This window comes from Corvus kubaryi, unplaced genomic scaffold, assembly GCF_017639235.1.
Source record: "Corvus kubaryi isolate FWS band 111438036 unplaced genomic scaffold, C.kubaryi_AGA036_p1.0 136, whole genome shotgun sequence".
Taxonomy (NCBI): Eukaryota; Metazoa; Chordata; class Aves; order Passeriformes; family Corvidae; genus Corvus; species Corvus kubaryi.
In genome coordinates, this window is record NW_024580670.1 from 9884880 (window position 1) to 9903249 (window position 18370).

Below are 18370 nucleotides of genomic sequence, written 5' to 3' on the forward strand. Positions count from 1 at the left end.
CCTGAGTGCCTGATTGTGTACTGACACACACATCTCCTTCCCATGTGGTCAGTTAAACTAAGACCAAGGCAGAGAACTGGGTGGAACAGTTCTGCAGAGCCTGCTGAGCTCAGAGATCTCAAAGAATGGTTAAAAGTCCCTGTGAAACTGTTTAAATTGGCATAAACCAGAGGAATCGAGGGTAAAGCAGTCTATTTAGTCACTGGCTTTTACAAGCTCTATTCTCACACTTAGCATTCTTGTCTATGGTTTCTCTAATATACATGCTTAGTAAAAATGGTGTCTCCTTTCAGATGGATCTCCAGAGGATAGCCACCAGATAAGTGGCTTGAGAACATAAATGCTAGAGGTACTTTGCTACAGAAAATAGACATCAGAAAGGTAATTGACATAGCACTGGTTTCTGCAGGATCTGCTCTGGTCCTGCCAGTGACCTCCTTATACAAGGCTGGGCAAGAGGCCTCGCATCTCTGTGCCAGAGATCCCAGCTGTGAACAGCTATGGGACTCCTCAAAGGAGACAGAGAGGAGGGGTGAATGAGGTGAAGAACAAGAGTTTTCACTGGATCTCTCTGAAAAAAATCAGCAGATAATGGCCAAAAGGTTTATTTTACTTTCTGGCACTATACATCTTCTTGATAGCAACAGTCTTGCACTGTATTATAGTAACTGTAAAGAAAATACTGTGCACTACTAGAAACCTATTTTGTACATGGCATGACAAGTTTAAACAGATGGATTCATATTTTGGGGTCTCCAGTCAATTATCCGTCCTCCCCATGTCTTAATTGGCATTCTGAGAGCACTGAGTTCTTTAGGCAAAGAGCAGCTGTCAGGGGCTCTTCTCTCAGCAAAGGGCCACTTGCTTTCACCAAGCTGTTTTGTTTCTTATTTCTTTGCTTGACAGCTTAGAAAAAGGTTTGGTTTCCTGTGGCTTTATTGTTTTGCAAATATTTTCATTTCTGGCCTTGCCTCTCTTGAGAGGAGTTGCTTTGGCATTTTCCATACACCATTAGAACACTGAACATCATTTGTGAGTAGAGACATCAATAGCTTGGAAGTCCCATAGGGATTGTGGCATCCTTTTAAGACAAAAACAGTATTCCATTCCAGCTGAGGTACAAGAGTTTGCTTGTATGATTAATTCATTAGACATTTCTGTCTGGAATAAGCTCACCGGTGAGACTAGATTTGCTTGTCCTTATTTCTCCCAAGGCAAGTCTTGTTAAGTGTTAAAGATCTGATTTGGGTGACATAACACTAGCGAGGTCTTCTGGGAGCTGCACTTAAATGTTCTTCATTGGGATAAATTTTTTTAAAGGAATTGGTATCTCGCCTTACATGCCAGGAATTACTTTTGCATAAATGCATAATTTAACTATAAATAAATAAATAAATAAATAACCCAACAAAACCAACTCCCTAAACTTTTTTTCTGTGTAATAAATGCATGATTATGTTTTAAATAAATGTGTTCGGGTTTATAGTTCCCTAAGGAAAAATAGATCCTAAATTAAGGGACAGATATGTATGGGTCGATAATTTTGCATGATTTAGGAAAGAATTTTATTTCTTTAAAAAAGGAAAAGGTGTCACTTCAATAAAAATACAGAGTTGGGAATGCAATTATTTGGTCATAGCCCCAGCACAATTGCTCAGCAAGTACGAGGGTCTAATGCTGTTCTGGACTGATTTCAGTAGAAACTCAGTTTTATGTATTGTTTTCTTTCCGTAAGAATGGGATATGGGTATTCAAGTACTTTGTGCAATGGGAGGAATATTAATAAACTTGTATCTGGAAAATTTCAATGAGAATTCCTGGAGATGGATGTTCATAGATGTAAGTTTAGTAATTACAGGCAAAAGATAAGAGTCTGGCCATCTCAGCCATTGATGCATGAATGTACTAAAGATTAGATTATAAATGGATCTAAGTATTAGTTAACTCCTAGAGTCATGAGCTGTAGGAAGAGACCTTTCCACTTTTTCCACCTTTTCCACCTTTTCACTGTGTTATTTGTTCCTTTTATTTCAGTTCACAAGGTTTGTAATTCGAAAGCCTATGAAGCAAATTCTGTCTATACAGATAGACATTTGACTTCTGCCTTTTGCAGAAAGGCAGAAATAATATTATTTTTTCATTTCCCAGAGATACTGTGTGAATTTTCAGTTTTCCATTACATTCATGTAAAAGACATAAAGAGAGTATAATGAAAAAGAAGCGTTTTCTTTTAATTAAGATGCAAGCTTTGAAAAGAGTTTCCCATGTTTTTCACTGTAAAGCTATTTCTCATCTGATGAAATCTCTATCTGGTAGCAAGCTCTGTTCTTTTTTTGCTGTATCAGACTGCCCTGAAATCTCCCAGTTGTTTCGCTAAACATCAGTATGCAGCTGTCATAAAAGTAGCATAGGCGCAGCTGCAGAAGAAAATCTGATGGTGATTGAGTCTGCTTAGGGACAGCCTAGAAATCTTTCCACTGAACTGGGTGGAAGTTGAGGGTGTTCAGCACCTCTGTAATTTAACCCTTTGTGGAAATACATCCTGGGTCACGAGTTTCTCTTATAATCGGGAGCTGGCACTGGAGCCGAATGCTGAGTAGGACATTCATGCTTATCTGCATATCTGCCATCGAGCGCATATTTGTCATTCTCATTCTCAAAAGTCAATCAGCTGTGCCTCAAAAAAATGGTCACTACCCTGTCCTCTCCTGACCTTCCTAAGAGCAAGGAAGTCTGGAAAATGCTGTAAGTGTGCAAAGCTAAAAAAGGCAGCCACTGTTAGATGACTGGTTTTGCTATACACAAGCTGACACAGCCTCACATTGTTTTATCACCAATCAAGAGATCATCTTCATTTCAGAGACAGTGTCTCAGATTTTTGATTTCTTGCCATAGGTTTTGCTTCTCCATTCCTGATGCATCTAATTCTGTTTTCTTAACCTGATCTTCCAGCCAGTATTAGCCAGAAAAGATGTGGACACAACAAATATTCCCCCTTGCAAACTCATAGCCTAAGGTCAAGGAATATGAATCATAAATGGAGGGCAGTGCCAATGCGTGGCCTCCTACAAAAGAAGATCCTCATGCAGAACAAGAATTTGATATTACAAATCATCCTTAAGCTGTGTTCATCATGTTGCACACAATCAGGTTAGTGAGGTCAGAAATGTCTGTGTGCTTATACTGGGTCCATCAGAAGGAAGCTGCAATAAAAGCTCTCATCACTCCTAAATGCTCTTCATTAAGAGATTTTCATGTGAGTTGACTTTGCTCTTAAAGGAACAGTAAACAATTGTCTCAGAATTTTTCCTACCCAGTGGCCTACATCCTCTGATTTATTTGATGGAATTCCATCTTGTGGTACAGTAGCCTTAACTAAGAAGTAGTCTTCTTTCTGATTTACCGTTTGGAGCACAAAGTCTAACTATTCTTCCAGACATTAGAAAGTCTATTCTGACAACTCATGGAATGGTGCTTTTTAGTCAAGATCCACTGCTTTTCGGTCCTTCCGGAGAACAAAGCTTAGAAACCAGTATAGAATATGGTAGCTTGTCAAAGAAGCAATTGTGCTTTTGATTTTTTGGATTTCTTTGATCTGGATGAACGCAGCTACCACCAAGACAGTGGCATCTTGAATTCATTCTGTATTCTCCAAATCAGAAAGGATTGATGTGCCTTCAGTTTGCATTTGCTTTGAGGTTATTCCAGTAATCCAGCTGGTGTGGCATTTTAATATTAATATTTAGGCATTTTTGCCAATATGATTATGGCATAATTGAAGTTAGGCAAATCTGAAGAGCTATGCAGACTTTTTCTCTTCCTCAAACAAATTGTATTCTGTAGGTTCAGGTTATCTGCAGATGTATATCCATGCAGAAAGGCAAGGGTTGTAGGGACAAGCAGTATCCTCTATGAGACAGGTGAAGTAGTTGGAACATAAAATCTAAATTATTTGACAGAAAACCCTTCAGCTTTCAGTCTGTATACAGGGGATGGGCAAAACTCCATCCATTCTACATAACAGCACCTTATGTGGGGGTGTGAGAACATTTCCAGGCTCCCACAAAGTGCAGTGTCCTTTTTCATTGCTAGGGATGGTACTTGCTGTGAAATGGCAAAGGGCAGCACAAAGAGTTCTGAGATGCAACAGCCTGACTGGGAACTGGATTGAGAACAGGGAGACTCATTTCACTGTTTGCTGGATTGTGAGGGAAAGCTAAAACAACCTGTCACCCTCATTGTCAACCCACATCAACCAAGTTGTGTTCTCTCGGGAGAACATCCATTTCTTATAAGTGGAGCCACTTATATCTCTAAGTCTTGGCTGAAATCTTACACATGAACAGGTTTAGCTAAATGTAAAATCTCACCGTGACAGTGATGTGTGGACAACTGTAGAGCAAACATTTAAGTGTTCTTTTGCCTGGAGTTTGGAAATTACAGTAATAAATTACTAAGTTTCATAGCATTTTAGGCAACCTTTTTTTTTTTCACACTTGAGACTTGGAAAAAAAAAGCAATGGCTGCAACTCCACTAAGGTTTTTATCAAACAAGGTGAGAAGAAAAAATAATTTGATATCCGCTGCCTTGTGTGTTCAGAAAATGCAGAAAATGCAGCAACAATGCTAAAAAACCCCACTGCTCTCTCTCTGGCTGGTTTATAATGTTCCAAACGTTTCTGAAATGGTTCATTGCAAACCAGGTCAGAGTAGGACACCTGATGCCCTCCTCAAGTTCACTTGCCAGGGACGGGATTGCTGGACTTGTCTCAGTCAGTTCAAATTCCCTTCAGAGACAAATCCTTGAGCCCCTTAATTCTTCCTCCAGGGAAGCAGGGCCTGGCAGTGCTATCAGCTTGTTTACACTGCTGGTGTTAACTGCTTCCTCTCAACTTGCTTCTGAATTCTATCTGCTCTGCAGTTCGGGTTAAATGAAACGCTGAACAGACAGCCCTAGTCATAACAATCAGGCACTTACCTACACTAGTGACTAATCCCTCCTGGAATCCTTTCCAGATGGAAGTTGGAATAACCCAGCTGGAAGCTGGAATAACCCGAGCATCATGTAACTTTCAGAGGCCAGTCCTGACGACTGTTGGATAATTCACTGAAGTGCAAGACCCTGTCTTTGAATCTCAGCTATTGGGAATTCAACCTTGTGATGGGCTGAGCAGGTTTCTTTCCAATGACCCCACTGCCATACGAGATCAGAACTCTAAGAAGTCACTGAAGCCCCAGTGACCTCTTGAATTATTGATGTTGCCACTTAATGAGGGATGTGGGGGTGTGTGTGTGCACAGGGGATACTTCTTTGTTTATCAAAAGGTTTGGCATGAATACAGTAAAAGAGAAGCTTGAGAAAAGGCAGCGAAAAGTGTAGGTCCTTGGAACAGGATCACAGGCCTGGGCTGGTGCTTGGGTGCAAATGGTCCCCCTGTGCCACAGCTGTTGCTCAGGAAGTCCATGTAGATGGAGAAAGGCAGCAGAGGCTTCAGTATCAGTGCAGAAGACCTTCCATAGGGTTGACTGTGGCTTCTCTCTGAACAACCTGGTGGCTTTTGAAGAGACAGAACTGCATCCAGCACAACCTGTCTTGGTCTGGCATTCACCGTGTGGAGTGTGTTTAGAAGAGTGATTAAATGTCTTTTAGCTACAAAGAGGGTCCACTCATCTTTGACAAAAGGCACTGCTGGGGACTTCTGTCCCTAAAGAGGTCACCACAGGATACAAAACAGAGAATGAACAGGTCTTCTGTGCAAGGCACACTTAACATGTTGCCATAGAAACCAGTTACTTAATTCAGGCATACACAATTCTTCCAGCCCCCAGTGAATTCCAGTAATGGGTTTATTATATCACACTTCACTGGTGTCATCTGTCACACAGACACTCACATAAATGAACCAGCCTTTGATTCAGAACTCCTTTCCACTAGCTAGACCCAGTAGGGGAAGGGTCTCCTTGTGGGCCTGGTGGTTACGAGCAGGTCAGTGTTCCACCCCACTTTGCATGCTAATGTCTTCCTTTCATGCAAACATCCTAGTCAATGGAGGAGAACATTTGTTTTCATTTCCTGATATTCCAGTTTATTAAAAACGTGCTCTTGGTCTCTCAGATCCTTGAGTGCACGTGCTGTCAGGATGCACGTTCAGACATTTCAGTCCCTTTTCCCCCACATGATGTTTGAACTGCAACTCACATTAATGTCTGATGCAATGTTAATTTCTATTTTTGTTTGGGCCAGAGTTTTGATTTTTATCAGCTGACCTGAAGGCTCATTTTAGGCTCCATGGCTATATAGTACAGTGTTTTTAAGTTAGAAGAGCAGAAGGATGGACAAGTGGGTAAAAAGGTCTCAGTTGATTCATAAGACTCCATGCCAGTATTCCCTGTAGATGCACTTACAGATGATGAACAGACCTTAAAAATGTGGTGTTGGTTTTAGTTTATGAACTAATGATGAGGATCCTAGGATTTCAGATAGATAGATGCTATCTACTAAATTACTCTGGATCTGAACAGGAGTAAGGGATTTAACTTATGCTTGAGTAAAGGAAAATGGAAAAGATATTTTAGAGAGTAATCTTCTTGCATTTCTATATGAGGTGTTCCCCAATGCCTTCTCTCTCCCACGTGTCATCTGAGATGGAATGGAGACATGTGACCATGTCAGAGGTGAAAAATAAGGAGCAATCGACCAGAGACAAGGGATATACCTTAACATTATGTTCTGCTGTGACATTGTCACATCACTCATCCAAATGTCTTTTACTCCATTCTAGTCTCCTAAAATTTTCTCTTCTGACAATTTTTTACCTTGCTCTCAGAAAGAAACTCTTTCTGTGGTCTTGGAGACTGGAATGTGCTGACTGTGATGCATCTCAGTTTACAGATGTGTGTAGGTTACTGCAGCTCTACCACCTTCTCCTTTCACACCTGCATTCTCAGTTCTGGAACCCAGTTGACCTGCAATCTTGTTTCATGATGTGTCCCAGCACGGGTTTTAAACCTAAGTGTTCTCAGTAAGCCATCTTTTTTTTTTTTTTTTTTTAAATTCCTTTTGTGCCCTGTTAAAAAAGGAATTTGTGTCTGTTCTCAAAATCAAAAGGACCCAAGAATAACCTGTCTCGTGTGGTGAAAATGACTTCAAACCCCTCAGTAAGGAAAACTGGCATTTATGTCAGAACATTAATTAGCACTTAAGTTGGAACAGTTTTGATCATTTCAGAAGTGCTGTCAGCTTGTGATGTGAGCCCCTCAGCAATCCAAGGCTTAGCCAGAATCAGTAACTGGGTAGGTCAGAGTGGAGGTGAAAAAGCAGCAGAGAACACTGAAGAAAGTACTGGTGGGGATTCAGTCAGCTGCCTTCAGAGTGGCTTGAGTCAGTGCTTGAGGGCATGCCCTGGTGACATTTGTGGCATCTTCAAAATAAGGTGTAGAATTGCAGTTCTGAGGTGTGTGGGCAAAGCTCCCATCAGACCTGTGGTAACAGTAGCAGTGTCAGTCAGGCAAATCTGATCAGGTATCACTTTAAATAGCTGCCCTCTGCCTTCCTTTATTTCAATTCACAAAAGAATCTGCTGTGTCATACTGCTGACCTGAAAAGCCTGGTGCTTCTGCACCCTTGCCATAGGGACATTTCATGGATTGATTAAGAGGTCTCTGTGAAGTCTGTCCAGAACCTGACAATCCTTTTGGGTTAATGTGCTGTGAAACAGTATTTGTCTTGTCCTCTGTTAAGTTGCCACAGATTCCTGTGGGCTGCTTTAAAGCTTCAGCATTTCTCCCATGGAGGAGGTGACCTCTGCATGTGTTCAATTCATGTTCATGAAAGTATTTGGGATCTGCAAGGGTAACCTGTAAATATAGGACTGTTCTTACTATTACTACTGTTTTCTGACATCTACTACCACGACATAGATTGATTAAGCACACACATACTCATTTCAGTGTAGCTGCTGCCCAAATTGACAGAACCACTTTGACACTTGTAATCACAAAGGCTTGAATTGGATGAATGTTTTATTATTTGATTTTCTGCCATCCACTTCTCAGATTTGTTGTAGCAGCAGCACATGGACTTAATGGTATTCCCCAAGGTTAAGTAAGCACAAAAGCCAACACAGTGCAGGGGGTACTCTACTAGAGAAGGAAGAGCTGTTTTGTATTTAAGGTCAAGGCATTTCCTTCAGACCCTGTATTTTGTCCTTCACTCAACCAGAATTGTCCTCTTTTACCACACAACACTTCACCTTTCTGTGCTGCTCTTTTCCCATCTGTGAAATGGCAGCAGAACCCTTGTATGTGTGCTGAAGATCATTAACTGGATCTTGCAAAGTACTTCCAGATTTTTGATTGGAAAAGCACACAAGAGTGGAAAAATACATTACTTGCCGAGATTCTTGACGTGGCAAACTGTAACCTCTCTACAGAAGACATTTGGATGTATTTGACTTGCATTTGACTTTGACATGAAATGAATCATAACTGACCAGCAGAATTACTACTCCAGAAGTAAGACTGTTTAGTAGTTTCAGATTTCTAATATGCAGAGATGTTTCTTAGCCTGTTACACATAGATGAATTCAGTCTCTCCCTACTGCTGTGTCCCTGCCTCAGGTGTAGTACCTGAGTTTCTTCTCATGTGCATTCCAAAGTGCACTGCTAAAACACTGGGTTTTTGGAAGCCTATCTGGACCATTCACCTCACACCTAAGCTTAACTTTCAGCAAAGTGTTACTGCTGAATCTGCTGACCACTTCCAGACATGGAAACCAAAAAGATTGTGACTTCTCTGAGGAAGAGAGAAGGAAGTGCAAGGAAATGAAAAGACTCAAGCCTCTGTTGTGACTATAGGAATATCTTATAATCTTGCTTTGTGCCTTTGCCTTCTCTGTAAAATGATACTGATGATGTTTATGGTCTTTCCCATCTGAACTGTTTCAAGATTGATGAATGAAAAGAGTCTAATCAGTAGTTAATGTTCTTGTCAGAGGAATTTATCAGAGTAATTGTACATTTATTTAAAAACCACTCTTTGGCATATGTTTAAAAACAAATCAGGATATTCATACCAAAGGAGGGCTTTTCCCACTGTTGAATAGTGAAGCCTGGCTGCTCGCTTCCTGATTCCAAGCAGTTTCGTTTCTGAAGCCTATGGCTTGATACAATCAGCCATAGTCACCACCAGCAAGAAAAGTGAAAGCAAGAAAACATTGAACTTAGAGGAATGATGTATTTAAGAGTCAGCCAATAATCTAAGACCTGCTATATGGAGAAGAAAAAGAAAGGTCATGCAGTTCATGTCATCCTAAAGTGAAAATGGTTTGGATAAATCAGACTCTACAGATGTGTATTTCCCTACATCTACTTTGTTAGAATTCTAGTTTAGCTTTGGGCATCTGCAGTGTAAAATTAGTGATGTTAATATTATCCTGTGAGCTCTCATAAAAGAAATTTGTTAAAACATTTCTATCATTGATATATAATTTCTCTTCTTCCCCTTTATTTGCTTAACACAAAGCCTTTAAGGATGGGCTACCTTTCTTAATTTATATGCACAGTATCTCTTTGAGCATACACTCTCTGGTTTCTGGTAGTCTTGAGCAGTTTGACATTAAACTTAGTCCAAACCTCAATTATTGCTTACCTCTCCTCTGGTGCAGGGCACTGCATCTGAATACCTGGAAGTGCACATGGAGCCTTCCTCAATGAGATCGTCCTGGAGCCCAAAAGTAGCTGTGCAGTTGACAGAGAAATACTTGTAGGGCCTCCAAGTCTGCCCATAATCCTGGGATCTTTCCAACACCATCGCAGCCGGGCGAGGTGACTTGAACACAGCAATGATGTGGGTCAGGTAGAATTCTGTTTCAAAGTCCAGTTGGATTTCTTCCCTGTGTACCCCTTGGGCAGACTGCCACCAGGAGATGGGGTTTGCAAAGAAATCATCTGTCATGTCAGCAGGGAGGTGAGAGTTATCGGGCTGGTTGGCATTGCATTTGGTGCAGCGGGGCTGCCCACAGCTGGGGGAGATATGGTGGAGGAGGTTCTGGTCTGGGTAGAAGCAGTACAGCTCTGTGCTGTTCTGACCACACGTGGTGGTGGTCACTGGTGTCCTTCCTGTGGCCAGGTTTCCCACGGGAGGGTTGCAGGCATGGCCATTGCAGCGGAAGGCTCGTGGCCTTGGGCGATCTGAAGGACAGGGAAAAGAAACACAGCAAGTAGAACTTCTCAAGTTGTTCTCAGGGTGTAACGCAGGTGACAGCACAAATGCTTGGAGCCCTCCTCTGGGGACTGACAACCAAGAGAACACATTTGAAGGAGAGCTGCTTCATCTTTTCACACCAAATTCTGGGGTAGTGTCTCAATAAATCTAGTCCTTGTGTTTGGTGCCTAACTCAGAAACTGATCTTTAGAAAAACTCATGCTTATGGTGCTTAACTTTGATTGCTGTTGAAAATGCAGTTGTGCCAGTCTATTGAATTTTATGGTTAACCAGAGAAATCTTGTGGTTTTTATTTTCACTCTAGTAAAGTTCCATATTGAAGGACTGAATCTATTCAATTTCTTTATTTTCATAGTTATCAGAGAACAAAGTCAAACTGGACTGGATGCTCTACATACATTAAGAAAAGAGATGATTCCTGCCCAACAGGTTACAGACACTAATTACGTGTATGAACACATAAAGAAAGCCTGTATTTCTATAGCTGAGTGTTGAGTTTATACTGCTTCTAATAAGATCAGGTGGAGTTATTAATTTGTAGGAGCTGAAAATCAAGTTTCTCTTTTGTTTAAATACCTTGATATGGAGGTAGGTGATTAAATTCTGTTTGCCGAGTTTGCAAATACTGAAAAATTTTTGGTATCTACAGTGTATATATTTACTTATTTCCAAATTAAGAAAAGGTAGGGATAACTACAAAGTCCTAATGTTCTTTGAAAATCAGTAGTGTCTTGTGAACTGGAATTAAAGGTCATTCCAAAACCTTATTACTGCGCTGGAGAAAACTACATTTCTAATGACATGCAATGTCCTCTTTGCAATTTAACACTCTAGAAGGAGTTAAAAACTAACCTTGCAAGGTCATAAATCTAATCCAAGAGGTCACAAGTCAGATGACTGGATTTAGGTCCTACAGGAAATGACCCTTCCAATGAAACATAGGGTGACCGTAAACCCTGGGTAATCTAGGAGCAGTTCAAAGGTCAGCCATAACTTCAACATTCTAGGACAATTTTTAAAATCCCTACTCCATTTATATTCAACCTTTCCTCAGGTAAAATTAGTTTAAAAATCAAGTTAGGTCAAAGAAAGGGGTCTCCAAATCAGCCTTATAAAAGTACTCAGATTATAAATGTTGTTGAATGAAATGGACATCCCTCCTTCCAAAAGGAAAGTTTAAAGTGAAAAAATGTGTCCAGCTTGCACGGTTTTGCTTCTGAGTTGGTTCTGTCCTTAGTTCCTCAGTGACATCTCTGCATAGGCCAGGAAAGAAAGGTCAGACATGAACATTGTTTTGGAAAACACCTCATGCATTTTGCATTCCAGGGGTAGGATGCAAAATAGTTATTGCATGTCCACTGAATCCCATTGACCAATGGTTTGTGCCATTTTAGCTTATGTACAGGGTAAGGTAGTCTAAAACTTCAGAAAGCAAGGAAGCAGATCATCCACAAATGCTCTTGTCTGCTCCTAGAAACAGGTGGAAGCCGCCTTCAAGGTGATTTGAAGTGTGTTGGCTGGCGATTTTCTTTTAGTACCGCAGTGAAGTCAGTTCCAGGAGCCTGGCAGAGCTCAGAGGGCAGCAGTGCCTGGACTACAAGTGCACCCAACAGCCCTGGCCTCACATCAAAGGAATGGAAGTGCCCCTCCCCGGTCCCACCACCACTCCCTGTGCCAGCACAGACATGAGGAGCTGCAGAACCATCTGGAGAGGAATGAAGGTGGGGATTTTTGGCTCTGTTGGTTCCATTCTGTGCTCCCCACCTTCAGCTGAGCAGGTGATTCTTAGCACCACCAGAAGTAAGCAAACATATAATGAGCTACAAGTGCACACCTCAAGAATGTCTTTTCAAGTGGCATTTAGGTTCATGCCCAAACTGCTTGGTAAAAACTCCTGGAAATAAGGCAGGCAATTTCTCTGTCTAAAGTAGATTCGGTATTAACTGATTTTGCTCAGTGCTGCACAAATGTGTCATCTTTGCCTCCAGAGAATTTCAGTGGGACTGGTCTTACAACTGAGCTTTGAACAAGCATTAGTTCTGACTAAGAGTCAGGTTACTTAGTTTTGATTATTAATGGATCCATGTTACAAATGCTATTGGATTATGGATGATTATGTATAAATATACCATGTAATTAAAAGAAAGTCCATCTCTATTGATGGATTACGCCAATAAAGCTTTCACAAAAGAAATGGGACGCTGGAGTTCTAAATTAAGGAAGTTGTATAAGGAGGAGCTTTGCAGACAAGAATGTGAGAAAGCAGAAAAGGAAACATTTTTTAAAGGGAATGGCTGCTTTTTGTATTTCCCATAAATGGGCTATTAGCTTTGTATTGAATTTTTAGCTGGTTTTTTTCCTGAACCTTGAAAAGAAAGATGTTTGTTCTCCTGGACAGCAGTCACAAGAAGGTTTGTCTGCTTTGCCTGCTAATGCAGCAACATCAATAAACAGTTCCTGTCTGAACTGCTGTGTCATTAGGAAAATGGGAGAAGAACAAAGTGCAAATTAACAGAAGGGAGTTTGAGAGAAGAGAGATTGGAAAACAAAATGTGCAGTCGATTAAAAGGTTTGTATTTAAAGAAATCAATTGGCAGAACATTGCTTGGCCACAAGGATAGTGCAGCCTGTCCATCAGTCACTGGTTCTGTGGAAACAACAAGAAATGTTGAGTCTGGACAGCAAGGGGAGACTGCTGCAGGAGAGAAACAGCAGCCAGGCGAACACACAACTTACCCCAAGTGCCAGGAGGACTCACTGAATAATTCATAGCGAATTAAACAGTTTGATTACGCATGGGCACTGCATGTTATTATGAAGTTGATTAGCTTTTACTCCATGGAGGGTGGCTTGGCTCCATAAATGGTATGATTAATTTATTTGTTTGTTTTCTGGTCCCTCAGAGCTGTGCCACAAAGTGGCAGGTCAATGGCACATGGTGTTATAACAATGGTGTTATCTGATGGTTAGGGAATCACACCATTCAAGGGAGGTCATACTATTGATATTCTTGGGACACCATTTCAAATGGAGAGCTCTTACTTCACAATCTTGTAATGCACTAAAACATTGTAGACATTAACTAAAAACAGGTTCCATTTTTTTTCCATTCTTTCTTCCACCCTCCATTGGATACTCAACAGAAGAAAGGTCATATGGCAACTCATCCAAAGCCTGCTGATGTAACTGGAAAGATGCCTAATATTTTCTGAATGATTTGAATTGGAATTTTTATTTCTTTTCCATATGCAGATTTATGATTTTGTGTGTTCAAATATCCTGCAGTGAGTCAGGACAGTAAATTTCATGTATCTCAGAAAGAGCAAAACCTTTGAGCATCTTCTGCTGTGTGTTTAATGGAGGAGTTTCACCATATATGTCCAACCTGGATTTCACTTTTTATATATCTATTTAACTTTTTTCTTAATAACCAAAACCTTGTAAGTGTTATTCTAAACTAAGCACCCTGGGGACTTAAGTTGCTCAAGTTTTTCTTAGTCAGACCTAGAAATTTTACCCTTTAACTCTGGTTTTAACAGCTGCACAACACTTTGGTTTTTCTGGGGCCAACATGCTGTAAGTCTGGCAGGTCTTTATCCCCTTATGAGAAGCCTGGTGTATTTCTGCACTAAAATAGTCCTGATAACTGGAGCTAATGAGCCAGCCACCAAAATACCTCAGAGGTGAAATTCAGAATTCAGTGCTGTGAAACCAAGCTGCCTCCACAGCTTGAGGCATGGACAGAAGAATAAGATCCCAAGCTGGGGCTCCCTTCCATCATGTCCAGTTGCAGTCTGCCTGTTCACATCCCTCTTGGAGCAGCAGTGGGCTCCAACACCTTCATTTGGAGATGAGCTGAGTAACCTCAGACCAGATGAAACGAAGCCCTGCTAATAGTCAGGTCTTGCAACTGATTTTAAGCTTGCTGGTAGAAATGGCCATTTTTGACCACATCACACCTTCTTTTTCAGGGCTCTCACTGGCATGAGAGCTGGCCCAGGTGCTGCTTGCATGGGGAGGTCTGGGGCTGAAGCAAGAGCCCAAGCTGTTGACAGTTTCACTAAGCGTCCCTCATGCAGGAGTTTTCAGATCACTGCAGAGTTTATTTGAGGGGAATAATGCCCTCCACCTGCGTCAGACAAGGGGAAGAAGAATTGTCCAAGTGTCACATCTTACAGTATAAACCCAAGCTGACTGCTCCAGCCTAATAAGTAAGGTGTTTGTTTGGTTTTTTGTTTGAGTTTTTTTACCCCATTATGTTTAAAGATCTAAGGAGTCAATCTTGACAACACAGACTGTCTTCTCTGCACAGAGATGGCAGGAGGCAAATGTTGCACTCCCCACAAATATGATGTGTCTTGTATTCCCCATAGGCTAATGAAGTATGCTAAAAACATACTTCTCTGTATGTGTCTCAGCTCTAAATAAAGAATCAAAAATTAACAGGTAACCCCTGTGCTTTCACAGGCTAATAGTTTGTGCAATCTTTTATTCAAGCACCAAATATTTATTTAAAGGGACATTGAATCCTTAGCAGCATCACCTTCAATATCCAATTATTTTGCTGCTATTCACTGTGTCCTACACTAGTATTCTGAGTGAGTTTAGCTCCAAACAGAACACACTCCCTCCCTGCAAATTCACTTTCCAAGCAGCCAGCTGGGAGCTTTGTTTCCTTGAAGATTAATTTTCACTTAGTGAATTGGATGCAGAGCAAATTTAGGCTGGTCTGTAACAGGCTGCCTTCTGCAACAGTGTCAGCAACTTTCCAAGAGATCTCTGTGACCTTTCTGTGCTGCGTGTAGACATATGTATCCTATAGGGAGCCTATATCCTAGCCTGGGGAATTGGTGAATGCCCAGAATAAGACACTAAGAGAATTAAGGCACATGCACTCCCTCCCCTCATTCCCTGTCACGTTGTGACAGACAGCCTTTTCCCCCAATGAGTTACTGGCTAATATGACAGGATGGTAAATTTGTGAGCTGTTTTCAGTTTTTAAGAAAATAACTCTTGCAGTTATGGAAATCTGCTGTCTGTTATCAGAGGGATTCTAGCTAGGGAATAATCTGAGCTCAATCCACTTGATCTGCCTCTGCCTTCACTGGAACTTGCAGGATAGCTGAGCCCTTCAATCACTTTCAAATCACTGCGTGAAGAGTGTTGTTCCTGTCCTAATGCTCTGAGCACACAGGTGAAATTTAAACCACTGATATACTTTCCTGTACAGGAAGAGAGATTCCAAGACAGTGTCTCAAAGGAAAAGTCACCAAGGGTGTACTATTGTTTCATCAATAATTATTTTTATTTTTATGACCTGATTCTTTTAATTCATCCTCTTTAAATTTAAGGAGTTATTAAACCACAACAGAAAGAAAAAAAATATAATGTTTTGCTTCCTTTCCTTTAAGGAATTTGTCTTCATCATAATCCAGGTATTTTCAGAACCCCATGTAAATGTCATTACAGCTGTATTATTTCTATATATGTTGAGTTGTACACCCACATATATACACACAACTAATCAGCTCCTCTTTCTGTTTTAATCCATTTTTCTTTAATGCTAATTTAATCCTGTCCTCTGCATGTTAACTATTGAGTTAAGATTTCCTAAACAGTGTCTCTGATTTTTAATGATGCAATATTAAGTTAACAGAGAATAATTCCGATTCCTACACTGATGCTTTCCAAGGATGTTTCATTTCACTCTTGTCCTGCCTGGGAAGGCAGTGTTTCAACCTCAAAACAAACATCCAGAATATCTCACTACATCTACTTCTTTCTTTCTCTCTTACTTTCCTTTTGTTTGCAAAAATGACATACTCCTTTCTTTTAAGGATGTATGAACCTGTACATCCTATGCTAAGTCTTTGGAACGAGACTGAGCTATAAAGCTGGGTATTGCAGGGAATGAGAAGCATTGGTATATATTGACTAATATAGATTCCTTGTAAAAATCAATCTAAAATAAATATGTTGACACAATTTTTTTTCCACAAACAAACCTGATTTCTATCCCCTTTCCCCTTGTTAAATTTAGGATAAATTGTTTCAGAATAGCAATATTGATTTATTTTGCTTACCTGCTTCCCCATGTCCAGAAATAAAATATTCGAAGAACACAATCAGCATGATGCCTTTATGCTGCATGGCTGTCAGTAAAATATTTGTCCTCAGTGAAGCAAAAAAGACCTGCAGTAATCTACAGGTTTGGTGCTTGCATGGCTTTTCTGTATTTTCTTTCTTTCTTTCTGCTCACCTTCCTCTCAGTGTAGGAGGTCAAGGCTGCTGTCTCATTCTTCTTATTCTCGTTTAGGTCCAGAGGTGGTTTGGTTTTTTTCAGTGCTCAGATGCCTTCTGGGTGTCACCCATACATTGCTTCCAATAAAAAAATAAATAACGAGGGGTTTCTGTGCCTTTACCCCTCTCCATGCAGCGGGCAGGGGACGTTCACATCTCTGACGCAGCCCCTCGGATGCACCATCGGGGGCTGATGCGAGGCGGGGAGCTCTGCTCGGTCCGGTCCTTGGCGCTTGTTTGGATGCTATTTCGAAACTTTCATTTCTGCTCCTTGCTTTTGGTGGAGCTTCGGCTCTGCTGTGCCCGGGTTCGCCCTGGCAGCCTTCTCCACCCCGTCGCACCTCCCGCAGCCTCCTGCTCCCCGCGGTGGTGAGGGGGTCCGGGCAGCCTGAACCCTGCTTTGTTAGGAGGTGCCCCCCAGTACCTTCTCTCCCTTTGCTCCCTGCAGCATGGGGTCATAAGAAGAACAGAGCTGGCTTTGGTCCCTGAGAGATGATGAGAAGCAAGTGCTTTCTTGGCTCTTCTCTCTTTTTATTTTGGTTTGTTTTATTTTATTTAATTTCCCTCCTCCCTCCGCTGTCACGGAAGCCGCTTCTCCCCCACCTCCAAGGGATTTGCTTCACACAGCGAGCGCCAGGGGAGCGGAAAACAAACCCAGCGCCAGCTCTCCGGGGCCGGTGCCCGGGCAATCCCCGGTGTGTGCTGCCGGACCGGCTCCTGCCGCCACACGGGGCTGCGGCTCCCGGCAGGGGCAGGCGCGGCCAGGGCTGCGCTCCCGGGATGGAGGCGCAGTGCCCAGCGCCCAGAGCAGAGCGGGGAAAGGGAGAGGGGGCTGGAGAACCCTTCCTCCCTCCTGCTACAGCAGGGCTCAGGGCGGGGGGTCCTGCCCTCCCGAGGGTGGGTTATCTGCAAGTTTTGTCTCTGCTCCCTTCAGCCTCTAGCACATCTCTCCGTCCTAACCGGCCACTTCTCCTCAGTTCGCCTCCTCTCTGGTCCCGTTTGGCTGCAAAGGGGATTATTAAAACATGTGATCTTTTCCCTGGATTTTATATGTGCCTTTTTTTTTTTTAAATCTTTTTTTCTGCCTTTATTTATTTATTTTTTTTTAAGGTCGGTTCCGCACCTCCTCTCGGCTGGGCTGGTCCTGGCTGGGCTCAGCTGCGCGCGTTGTTTTCCAGCCGCATCCTCTCCTCCCGCAGCCGGGCTGGGTGTGCGTGCGTGTGTCCCTGCGCGTGTCCGTGTGTGCGCGCAGGCGGGGGCGCGCCCGCGTCCGTCTGTCCCTGCAGCACCCTCTGCCAGCCCGGCCGGCACACGACACCTGCCCCGGCACCCCGGGCACCGCGGGCTGCCCGAGGCTCGCTCGGTGCCGGCGGCCTCTCGCTCCGGTGTCACTCCACAGCCACGCCAGGAGCTGGGACAAGCCGGGCAGCGAGGGGACTGGTGGCTGCCCCGAGCTGGGCTGTCTGCGCTGGCAGAATCCCTGAACCGCGTTCGGTAACTCAAACACAAACACAGGGACACGGAGAGAATCCAGCATGCAGCAATCACGGGGTGAAAGGGTCCAGCCCTAGAAAAAAACCTAATTCAGGGTGTGAGTTCCCCACATTTTCATTCTCTCTTTCTTCAGGTTTTTCACCAGTATAACGCCATTAACTTCTGCTGATGTCATGGGGGAAGCAGGTCTGATGGGAGTGCAAATGCAGACAAGGTTATCCTTGTGCCCCTGTGTGTGCAGGGTCAGACCTTAAAGGGATTTGAAGACTGTAGATCACACAAAGAAGAATAAGGAAAGGTTTATTTCCCTTTGGGGTGGGAATGTTTATGTAAGGCAGGGTTATCTAGCCA

The 18370-nt window shown here is 42.4% G+C and overlaps 1 protein-coding gene across 1 annotated transcript in view; it reads right to left on the bottom strand.

The window, feature by feature from the left end:
* LOC121658962 (netrin-4-like) overlaps positions 1-17736 on the bottom strand; it is a 46007-nt gene extending 28271 nt beyond the window's left edge. Inside the window, exons 1-3 of the mRNA XM_042016606.1 lie at positions 17649-17736; positions 16309-17528; positions 9650-10191 (exon numbers count right to left, since the gene is read on the bottom strand). Of these exons, the coding sequence (XP_041872540.1) occupies positions 9650-10191; positions 16309-16375 (609 nt within the window). The 5' untranslated portion in view covers positions 16376-17528; positions 17649-17736. The remainder of the gene's footprint in view (positions 1-9649; positions 10192-16308; positions 17529-17648) is intronic.
* Positions 17737-18370: the final 634 nt, after the last annotated feature.